The sequence below is a fragment of the Hemitrygon akajei genome, chromosome 14 (assembly GCF_048418815.1).
Source record: "Hemitrygon akajei chromosome 14, sHemAka1.3, whole genome shotgun sequence".
Classification (NCBI taxonomy): Eukaryota; Metazoa; Chordata; class Chondrichthyes; order Myliobatiformes; family Dasyatidae; genus Hemitrygon; species Hemitrygon akajei.
The window spans coordinates 70,374,228-70,386,460 of NC_133137.1; the positions used below are offsets into that span (position 1 = coordinate 70,374,228).

General features: G+C 39.3%; 1 protein-coding gene across 3 annotated transcripts in view; it reads right to left on the reverse strand.

The window, feature by feature from the left end:
• Window positions 1-12,233, reverse strand: part of ferry3 (FERRY endosomal RAB5 effector complex subunit 3) — a 60,270-nt gene that overhangs the window by 28,059 nt on the left and 19,978 nt on the right. For 2 of the 3 annotated variants that reach the window (XM_073066338.1, XM_073066339.1), the window contains exons 3-8: window positions 8,283-8,428; window positions 6,762-6,943; window positions 5,429-5,528; window positions 4,518-4,639; window positions 1,288-1,385; window positions 974-1,171 (exon numbers count right to left, since the gene is read on the reverse strand). In XM_073066338.1, coding sequence (XP_072922439.1) covers window positions 974-1,171; window positions 1,288-1,385; window positions 4,518-4,639; window positions 5,429-5,528; window positions 6,762-6,943; window positions 8,283-8,428 — 846 coding nt within the window. Of the gene's footprint in view, window positions 1-973; window positions 1,172-1,287; window positions 1,386-4,517; window positions 4,640-5,428; window positions 5,529-6,073; window positions 6,248-6,761; window positions 6,944-8,282; window positions 8,429-12,233 lie in introns of those variants that run through there. The other variant, XM_073066340.1, reaches the window with a different exon arrangement.

A 12,233-nucleotide genomic window follows, 5' to 3' on the forward strand; every position in this document is an offset into this window, starting at 1 on the left:
CCAGATGGCTATGGATCAAGAGATGTGACCTGTGGACCAATACTGCTGGGACACAAACTGGGGCCTGATCAATTCTGGTTGGGTCGCCTAGGCAAGGGTTTTATCGTTAGGTCGCATCTGGAATTTCCAGTTGGCAGACGATTTCCCTCCACACTGCTCTGTCCCAACACTTCTCATTAACGTCGTTGTTTTGATCCTTTATTGAGATTGACATATTGGGAAATAATGTACTTGGCAGGTTACAGCAGTGGTCTTCTGCCGGGTGAGTTTAAGGAGATCACCACCTCTCTTCTTGTTAGATCATCTGCTTGAAAAGCAACTATTGTCTTCCAAGGTCATAGCTCTTCTGCCTTCCCCACCAGTCTCCTGCTGAGTCCGCCATTGGCCATTGCTCATAACCCCGAGCAAGGGACCCTTACCAGGTGCTACTAGCTGGGTCAACCGGACCTGGGGCGTTTCGTTACACCGTGCTCCGGGCCGGGTGTTGCGGCAGCCAGCAGCTGTGGCAGGGAAACGAGGGGTGGAGCAACAGGGCCTGGGCCTCGGCTCAAAGTGGGCGCGGTGACGAAGGGCTGCGAGTGGACATCGCAGGCGAAGACAGGCTCCCGAGAAAAAATAACAGGAAACACATTTTCGTCCTTAAAATCTTGCCCAACCCACCTTTGGGAGAGACACTGTTCCCGCTGTGTTTCTCCCACCTCCGCCTCCTCCGTCCACAGCTGCTGCTGCTATCCTGCCGCCTTTAGGCAAGGATATCTGATGTTAAAAGGCCCAAAACACCTGACGACCCTAGGTTATATCACTGATGACGTGTCCCAGCACATCCTAGGCTGTATTTTAGTATCGTATCATTCTGTCTCTATTGATGCTGCCTGACTTGACAAGCACTTCCAGCCTTTTGTGAAAACATATAAAATATTTTTGCCAATTTCTGCAATAAGAGATATTGAATTAAAAAAATGTTTTGAAATACCTCGCTTGATACCACTGTAGGAATTGATGCGGTTATCAACAAGCAAGACAAGCCCACAGAGGGAAGTGGAATATAGTGACAGTGCTGTCTGTAATCTCTGAAGTTTAACACCACTTTGCTGATTGCGCTTGTGCTTACAAAAGTCAAGGACATCAGCTCTCACTAGGCGCAAGTTGTGCATGGTTTTCAACTGGGCTCCTGTAAATTGTACAAGAAAGTACAGGTAATTTAAGCACCAGGCTAAATAGATAAACATTACAAATTCCAAACTATGCTGAAGAACGGACAACATATATTGTAAAATAATTTCCTACCTAAATGTATAGTAAAACTTTCTTCCAACAGTGATCGCTCTTCAAACATTCGTTCATTTGTTACCGTAGATTGACTTTGCTTTACTTTGATTTCCTCACTTCAAAAAGCAGGAAAAGATTTTGTTTTTGAAAAGCGCACACTGGATCAAACTTGCTTTAGTGCAAAGCAATTTTTTAAATTATATACCCCTACTTACAAATAAGTTATTGACTACTTAAATTTTAGATTGAAAATGGAAAATAATCTATTTTTTTAAATTATTCAGAAACCGCCAAGATATCAGAATACACTCAGTGGCCACTTTATTAGGTACATCTATACATTTGCTCGTTAATGCAAATATCTAATCAGCCAATTATTTTTGGCAGCAACTCAATGCATTAAAGCATGCAGACATGGTCAAGAGGTTCAGTTATCAGATCAAACATCAGAATGGGGAAGAAATGTGATCTAAGTGACTTTAATTGTGGAACGATTGTTGGTGCCAGACGGGGTGGCTTGAGTGTCACAGACACTGCTGATCCCCTGAGATTTACACACACACACACACACACACACACACACAAAACAAAAAAAACAGTGAGCGGCAGTTACATGGGTGTAAATGCCTTGTTAATGAGAGAGGTTGGAGGAGAATGACCAGACTGGTTCACACTGATAGGAAGGCGACAGTAGCTCAAATAATCATGCATCATAATGGTGGTGAGCAGAGCAGAAGAGCATCTCTGAACACACATGTCGAACGTTGAAGTGGATAGACTACGGCAGCAGAGGACCACAACGGGTTCCACTCCTGTACCTTATAAACTGGCCACTGAGTGTAATGTACAATTGGAAAAAAAAGTTTGTGAACCCTTTGCAGTTACCTGATTTTCTGCATTAATTACTCTTAAAATATGGCCTGATCTTCATCCAAGTCACAATAATAAACAAACGCAATCTGCCTAAACTAATAACACACAGACATTTGTACTTCTTTTTGTTAATACTGAGTACACCATTTAAACAATTACTAAGTAATTACTATTCAAAAAAGTATGTGAACCTCTGGGGGTAATGCCTGTTACAAAAGCTATTTGGAGTCAATGAAATGAGATGTTCCAATCAGTGTGATGACATTGAAGGTGTGGGTTGTAGAGGTGCTCTGACCTATAAAAAAGGTTACAGACAGAGACAACAACACACACAAAATGCTGGTGGAACACAGCAGGCCAGGCAGCATCTATAGGGAGAAGCACTGTCGACGTTTCGGGCCGAGACCCTTCAGTAGACAGAGACTACTCTTTTCAAGAAAGATCTGTTTATGTATACCATGCCTCAATCAAAACAACTTTCAAAGGAATTTAGAAGAATTGTAGAGATGTATGAAGCTGAAAAAGGCTACAAAAGCATTTCTAAAGGCCTGAGTGTTCATCAGTCCAAAGTAAGAGAAATTGTCCACAAATGGAGGATATTCAGTACTATTGCTACTCTCCCTGAGAGTGGGCATCCTGCAAAGATCACACCAAGAGCACAACATGCAATTCTGAAGGAGGTAAAGGAGGTTACCCAAGGGTAACAGCAAAAGACCTGCAGAAATCTCTAGAACTTGCTAAAGTTTCTGTTCATGTGACCACTATAATAAGAATGGTGTTCATGGAAGGTCACCATGGAGGAAACCACTGCTCTCAACAAAAAACACTGCTGCGCATCTCAAGTTTGCAAAAGGTCACCTGGACGTTCCACAAAGCTTCTGGGACAATGTTCTTTGGACAGATGAGACAAAGGTTGGACTTTTTGGCAGAAATGCACATTGCTGTTTGGAGGCAAAAAGGCACTGCATAACAACACCAAACCCTCATCTCAATTGTGAAGCATGGTGGAAGCAGCAGCATAGTTAAGGACTGCTTTGCTGCCTTAGGCCAGGACAGATTGCAATTGTTGAGGGAACAATGAATTCAACATTGAATCAAGACATTTTACAGGAGAATGTCAGGGTAGCGGTCTGTCATCTGATGCTTAATAGAAGTTGGACGATGCAACAAGACAATGATCCAAAACACAAGAGTAGATCAACAACAGAATGGTTTAAGAAGAAGAAAATTCATGTTTTGGAATGGCTAAGTTGGAGTCCAGACCTTAACCCAATTGATGTGTTGTGGCATGACTTAAAGAGGGCTGTTCATGCAAGGTATCCCTGAAATATTGACAAACTGAAACAACTTTGTATGGAGAAATGATCTAAAATTCCTCCTCGCCATTCTGCAAGTCTGATCAGGAGCTACAGGAAATATTTGGTGGAAGTTAATGCTGCTAAAAGAGGTTTTACCAGTTATTAAATACAAGAGTTCACATACTTTTTCCAGCCTGGACTGTGAATGATTAAACAATGATTCTAATAAAGACATGAAAAGTACAATTGTTTGTGTGTTGTTAGTTTAGATAGATTGTGTTTGTTACTGAAGCTTAGATAAAGATCAGATCACATTTTATGAGTAATTAATGCAGAAAGCCAGGTAATTGTAAAGGGTCCGCAAGCTTTTTTTTTGCAAATGTAATTATACAACTACAGTAAAATAAACACCCAGAAGCTAAAGTCAATTTTCAATATTTTGTCTTTTGCCTCCACTTTCAATGTATGGTTCTACTGAAAACAATCATCAGGTTCTTAGAAACCAATACAGTTTTCTATGCTTACAGTCTATCTCACAAGCTGTACTATACCACTCATATTATCTTTTAGGATTCAAAAACTAAATTACAGATGTTGATCTCAATCATCTGAAAATTGGTTAATTTGGTGATAAGAAAGAGACAGAGAACACAGTTAAGAAGCACAGCAAAATAAAGACAACCGAACCAAATGCCAAATTCAAGAAAAACTACTTTTGGCAAAGTTATGCAAGCATCAAAGTATTGCCCAGAAACTAATAATTAATGAGGAACAACAAATAATCTTCTGGAAGAACTCAGTGGTTTGAACATTATCTGTTGGAGGAAAAGAGTTGTCGAAGTTTTGATTCAAAACTCTGTATTATGACAAGACTTTAGTCCTTAAGTTTCTTCTCCTCCCCCACCCCCACACACAGAGATAATGCCCACACTGCTGTATCCCTCCAGCAGTTTGTTTCTCATTCCAGATACCATCATCTGCAAACTCATGCCTCCTCTCTGAATGATTAGGCAGGTACAGTATGTCATGATAACAATGTTAATCATAGATCAATAAACAAATTCATAAATAAGCTACCTGACTGTACTGTTGTTAGGATTTTTCATGTCTTGATGTAGTTTTATTACCCACTCTTGGTATTCCTGTTTCTGAATTGTCATTAGTTGTTTCAGTTCACTGGCCCATTTATTTTCCAGTACCTAATTACAGAAATTTTACAGATGCTTACAAGATTTTCCTTAAAATATTTTCTTTACATTAAAATATAGTGATCTTACGTCTTTGTATTGTAATAATAAGTTTTCTAGAAGAGGCTACTCAGACTAGTAAAACTTTGATAATCAGATACATTCATCACCTTGGTGATGCCAGACATGCTGATTTTCTGGACAACAGGATGTCATATCTACTAACACCCAAAGTGCATTTATTTCTCTATTATGGATGTTAGACAACATTATAATAATTTTTTACAGTTAATTGGGTAAGTTTAATGGAAACATGGGAGCCATGCCCCAGCTAGTGGAGGTAATCATGGGAATTGGTGGCCTGGTGAGTAAGGGGGAGTTTGGTCACCAAGACCCCAGTGAGCAGGAAATGCAAACATTCACTGGTAACCAGATGCTGAACCATTAGGGTTTCCAAAGTTTTGGATTACAAATGACTGGAATGTTACTCTAGTACTATGTTCGTTCCACAGAACAAAATTATAGGCATGTGTGGCAGCAAAGTTAAATACGTTAACCTTCACCCTGTATATTCAAGTTGGTTGAGCTTTTGTGGAGCTTTTTTTTCTTCTTCAAAATAATTTGTACAAATTTCTGCACACATAAATAGACTACACTTAAAAAATTTTAAGATTTTGGTTCACATTATAATTTTTGTGGCTCCGTACTGAAGTGACTGATTTATCTGGGAATGTTACTTTGCACCTGAATTAAATTTAATAAATTAAATGTAATTGTCTCGGTGAAGTACAGCTGGATTACCTGTTGGGAATCAAAATGTTGAGCAGCAACTGAGTTTACATCTTGATCTGTAAGTGTGTTTCCTAGTTCTTGCATTACTTTGTCCATTTCTACAGACTGCCTATTAAAAAAAGAAATCAGTTTTAAAGGCATTGAGTTCCTTGAGAAGATAAATAACATACTAACCTCCCTCACACAGCAAAACCAACAAAAAAGTAATCATAATCATGAGAGAGAGAGAGAGAGAGAATAGTTAAAATAAAAAAGTCGTGCAAATAAAAATAAATAAAAAAGTAGTGATCATGGGCTCAATGTATATTCAGAAATCAGATGGCAGAGGGGAAGAAGCTGTTCTTGAATCACTGAATGTGTGCCCTCGGGCTTCTGTATCTCCTTCCTGATGGTAGCAATGAGAAAAGGACATGTCCTAGGTGATGGAGATGTCCTAGATACTACAGAGGCTAGTGCTCATAATGAAACTGACTAAGTTTACAACTCTCTGCAGCTTATTTTGATCCTGTGAAATAGCACCCCCCCCCCCCCATACCAGATGGTGATACAGCCACTTAGAGTGCTCTCCACAGTACATCTGTAGAGATATGTGAGTATTTTTGGTGACATACCAAATCCCCTCAAATTCCTAATGAAATATAGTTGTTGTCTTGCCTTCATTATGGCTGCATCGATATGTTGTATCCAGGTTACGTCCTCAGAGATACTGGCACCCAGGAACTTGAAATTGCTCACTCTCTCTACTTCTGATCCCTCTATGAAGACTGGTACGTACTGTCTTGTCTTATTTCAAAATACATAAAGCGACTATTCCAGTATACACCAAATCTAATAAACATAGGGTAAATTTTCATTGAAGGAACAGAAAAAGACATGAAAGTTTGCTGAATATATTCAATTTAGTCATGATGCACCACTGAAACAGATAATTATTGTGAATATGCATGCTGTCAATTAGAACTGGACTGCAGATAGTATAACCAGGTTCTACCAGTGGTATTAGATTTTGTGTAAAGTTGTATTTCATATCAATGAATATCAACTACATCAATTTAGCCTCACTAATCTCTCTTAGTGAACTACTTCAAATTATGTTAACAGCATTACTTTTCTTAATAATCAGAATATTTTCACAAAGAACTTGATAGCACTGATCAAACTTGCCATTCACCAGCAATTAATTCATCTCTGGAATTCCATGCTTATTATATCACTGCTGTATTTGCACCGGTTGCAACAATGTTTGGCTCAATTTCTTGGATTGAAAATACATTCCACTTTTGAGTTAGACAGAAAAACAGCATATTATGCAGACACTTTCATTTGTATAAAAATTACAAACCTTTCCTGTAGCTTCTTTAATTCCATGTCTCTTTCACTTATGAGCTCTGAAACTCTGACAAAGTAATTATGTTCCAGGTTTAGCAGAGTCTCAGAGGCTGGAGAATGTATCAAGTCATGGTATACATCTGCAAAATCTTCATCCCAGCTTGGCTCTTCTGGCCGAGCATATTCCAATGTGGTCTAGAAATTAATGAAGCACGTTAGTTAAATTTGGCTCAGTGACTTCTTTAAAATTATTTTATAACCTTGAAGCATCAAATCTATAGAATGCAATGTGCAGCAAACTAATTCATGGAAAATGACATGAGAATACAAGGACAATATTAACAGCAAGGTGTTTATAATAACATAGTGGTGAGAGTAACATTATTACAGTGCCAGACACCCAGGTTCAATTCTTTTGCAGCCTGTAAGGAGTTTATATGCTCTCCTTTAGGTGTTCTGGTTTCCTCCCAAATTCCAAAGGTATACAGGTTTGTAGGTTAATTGGTCACATGAGTGCGATTGGGCAGCGCGGGCTCATTGAGCTGGAAGGTCCTGAGGCCACATAGTATTTCTAAATGAAGAAATAAACTTCAATAAAACATGTAAACATTGGTATCATATAAATGTAAATATTTGAAATATTAACTATGTAATGAGGTCTGTCACAGGTTGTGCTTAAACCAATTATCCTTATTCTTTGGAGACACAAAAGACTGTAGTGTCAGTACCTCCAGTTGAACTCTGTCTTTTTGTGTGTTTCCCCCTAGCCGCCATTGTGTTTTTTGTACTGCCATGTGCTCTTGTTTGTTTTCATGCTCCATGTGCTCTTGTTTGTTTTCATGCTCCATGTGCTCTTGCCTCTGCTCCTGCTCTACTCCGGCCCCTGTATTACTGAGTACTTCGCCTCTCACCTGTTTCTCATTATTACCTGTTTTGCTGCCACCTGTGTCTCATTGTGCTCCACCTATCTCCTGCCTCTCTGTTTATTGCTCAGTGTATTTTAGTCCTGCATTTTCACCTGTTTGTTGCCAGATTGGGTCAGTGAGTTTTCCTGAGCCTTTCCAGCATTTGTGTTTGTTGCTTCTGGTTTTTTTTGGGATTTCTTGGGAATTTTTGATCTCTGCCTGAACTTTGACTCTGTTGCCCCTCAGTAAATATCACAGTGTGCACAGTACTTGGTCTGCAATTGGGTCCCTGCTTCAGTGCCCTGACATGTAGATGCCAGAAGTCATCTGCTCATCCTCCAGCTTCTTTGTGTGTTGTCCTTTAATGTCATAAAACCATATAAATCATTGTACAGCTGCTATGTTAAATTAGTCACAGAAAAAGAAACCTAGCTAATAGATGAAACAAAATTGTATTCCTGTAGGATTTTTTACTAACAGCTCTCAAATCTGCACTTAAGATTTATCTTTAGGAAACAAGCAAAGCAGAAGCATAGTCCAAAACAAAAATCTAATTCTTCCAATTGTTTGGTTGGCTTTATGCTATTGGATGTCCCCAAGCTATTGACTGACTTTTCTAAAATACATACCTCATGATAAGATTTTGCCCAAGCATTAACAAGCTGCTCAGTATTCAATTCGCTGCTTTTTACTTTTTCTAATGCAGCTTCTGCTTCTTTGTCATAATTCCTTTCAGTTTCTTCATTAATAAATTGATAAAGGGAATTTTTTAAATCTGTAAAACATTGGAAAAACATTGCTGAAAAAGGATTCACCTTTTCTTCAAAAATATCCCTTAATACGAAAGATGCAATCTAATGTCAACCATTCTGTATTGCTGTATTCAATCTAACACAGCATATTTCACAAAAGATTCAAATCTGAATATAACACTACAAAATAAAGCAAGAACCCAGAAATCCATACATGTAGAGTTTTGTGTTTTGGATACTCCAGGGTTAAATTTCAACTTTTCCTTACATAGACCTCACTGGAGATCATTTTCAGATGTGAAAATGGACTGAGGACTGCCATTTGCTATCATGTTGCTGCCCTTTCTCTGGCACACATCAAATGACAGAATTATGCACATTATGCCCATTTCCTCTGAAGCAAAAAGCTGCAACCTGTGACTTAAGTAAACCATGCACAGTGGAACCAGGAGCATATCCTGTATGCATTTTGCTAAACAGACAGACATTGTGTTAATGTAAACACAGGACAATTTCAGAAGCACAGAATGTTCTAGAATGCATGTTACAATAAATAGCAGTATTTTCTCCAACTCAGGGAACACCGCTGCAAACTAAACAGTCGATATTTCAGGCCAAGACCTTTCATCAAGACCTGATGAAAGGTCTCAGCCTGAAACATCAACTGTTTACTCTTTTCCACAGATGTTGTCTGACCTGTTGAGTTACTCCTGCATTTTGTGTGCATTGCTTTGGATTTCCAGCATCAGTAGATTTTCTTGTCCTAGTTTTGTAAATCTCATGGTTGCATGGGAAAGTGACACATAAAATGGGAAATAGTTTGTGGTAGAATCTCCCTGAAGTTGGTGGAAATTGTGAAAGATAATCTATTGAAGATGGTAAAAGTGAGCATGCTGGGATCTGAACTCAGACCTCTAAGTAAAAGGAATTCTGTCAGCATTTCTGTTCTGCAGGCATGAAGTATATGTACAGATGGCTTATGTTGGAGATTTATGAACTTTATTTCAACATTGATCATCTTTGAGAGGTATCTTTCCCCTAGTTAATACCTTGTGGCCACGTCATACTAGACATTTCTTAATATGAACCTGGTGGATCTTCAGGAGTACCATAGATGTACATGGAATGTACCCATCATATGCATCTCATTGATCAAAACTTGCATGTCCCTCTGAGTGATCATGGGAGCTGTCTCCCTTTCCCTTGAAGCCACTGTCTTCTCCAGTGTTTGCAACTGTGGAGTGTCACTGGGATTTTGAAAGTTCCTAGAGATGTGCAAAATTAAGCAAATGTCCTCCTGCTTTAGAATTGGAATTAGAATTGTTTTACTATTGTCACATATACAAAGATACAGTGAAAAGCTGATCTTGCATATGATCATACATATCAGATCATTACACAGTGCATTAAGCTAGAACAAGGTCAAAGAATAACAATGTAGAATAAAGTATAACAGCCACAGAGAAGGTGCAGTGAATGTAAACAAGATGCAGATCAAAGCGAGGTAGATTATGAGGCTAAGCATCCAAATTATTAAATAGTTCCCTAGTGCAATTGTCATATTTAGTAACTATTTAACAGTGGGGTCAAAACTGTGCTTGAGCCTGATGGTAGATGGGTGCTTATTTCTGGGTGTAAACCACTAATAATTTTTCAAGGCCTCAATGGAATCAAAGAATTAAGGTTAACATATGGAGAGAGAAGCAGCCAAGAACCACTGGGAAGAGTACTCAAATCTATCCATGACATCTGCTCTCTTGACTCAATGCCACATTTACCTACTTAGTCAGTAGGTTGATAAGAAGCTTCAAAGACCAAAGGCCACATACCAACTAAAAAAAGTTGAGGTTTCAGATGCAGATAATATCCCTACTGCTGTGCTAAAATTGGTGGCAGAGAGATGCAGTCACAAATTCGCTACCTCCATGTCCACATCTGGTAAATACAGGGGGACCTCAGATGATTCCATAATCATGAGCATCTTCAAGAATGGAGACAAGCTTGACTATGGTAACTAAAGTAGGGTCTTTCTACCATCTCCAAAAATATGTATCATTAACAGGGTCACTTCAACCACCTCTCCACAATAGCTACAGAGCTGCTCTCACAATTATAGTATAGTTTCTGTCCAACTACAGCTAAGCTACAATGAACATAACCTTCACATGACAGCTTCAAGAAAAATGTAGAGAGCAGCATCAAAGGCAATACACAAGCTTTTCAAACTTACTGGGAACTTTGACTCCATCAGGGAGGGATAATGGAACACCCTTCTCAAATTCATCACCAATTTCATGTTTGTTTCATAATAATCCTAACCAACAGGTCTAGAACAAACAAGAGAAAATCTGCAGATGCTGAAAATCCAAGCAACACACACAAACTGCTGGAGGAACCCAGCAGACCAGGCAGCATCTACGGAAAAGAGTACCATTGACGTTTCAGGTTGAGACCCTTCACCAGGACGGGGAAAAAAAGGTGAGCAGTCAGAGTGAGAAAGTGGGGAGAGGGGAGGAAGAAACATAATGTAATGGGTGAAAAGGGGGATTGAAGTAAGGAGCTGGGAAGTTGATTAGTATAAGAGCTACAGGGCTGGAGAAGTGGGAATCTGATAGGAGAGGAAAGAAGGCCATGGAAGAAACAAAGTGGGGAGGAGCAGCAAAGGAACTTGATAGGCAGGTAAGCTGGCAAGGTGAGAGAGGGAAATGGGCTTGGGGAATGGTGAAGGAGGTGGGGGGGTGGTGGGCTTTACTGTAAGTTTGAGAAATCAATGTTCACGCCATTAGGTTGGAGGCTACCCAGACGGATGATCAGATGTTGCTCCTCCAACCTGAGTGTGGCTTCATCGTGACAGAAGAGGAGGCCATAGACTGACAAGTCGGAATGGGAAGTGGAATTAAAATGGGTGGCCACTGGGAGATAACACTTTCTCTGGCAGACAAGGTGTGGGTGCAACAGCATCAATCATGGTGAAGACCAGTGTCAAATAAGGCTGCCTCATTATTTGAACATCTTTTTGAATCTTTCTTGCCCCATTTGTTGTATCTAATCTCCAACAAACTTCCCACTACAGTGGAACTAAGTTCCAGGATTATAGGAAAACTGCTTAACCCACAGTGACCATATGCCAGAATCAACGTTACTCAAAATTCAGTAGTCGAGCTGCAGTATGCAAATGATGTTTCATTAGTATTTGCTCAGGGGCTGAGCTCCAAGACATTGTTAATTTGTTCTCTGAAGCTTACAGGAGGATGGGCCTTATAATTAACATTCACAAGACAAAAGACATCTAACAAAGTGCCTCTCAGTAGAGCATTGCCATCCAACAATACAGTTTCCTGTCAAAATTACTTTGCATATCTCAGAAGCCATCTCTTGGTGAAGAAAACATCAATGAAGAGATTCACCATCATCTTCAGTGTGTCAGCGAAGTCTTTTATCGATATGAAGATCAATACAGATTTCACAAAACAAACTTAGTGTCTACTGTACAGTAGTGATCCTTGCCCTTTGTCTACTTTTGAGACCAGAACTACTTGCAACAGGCACCTAAAGACACTTGAAAAATGCCACCAATGCCCTCAACAATATTCTTCAGATTCACTGGAAGAATAAGATAATCAACATCAGAGTTCCTACCCAAAAGGCAAGTTAGATGATAGATACTTTATTGATCCCAAAAGAAATCAACAGTATCACTTGAATTGGGAGATTTAGTTCTGTATGTATTTTTAAAAATCAGATCCTAATTAATTTGTTGTTTTGAATAAAGTTTTCCCATAGTCCTCTTCAAGTGCCATCGTCCACTTAGTTTGCCCCATGCAGTAA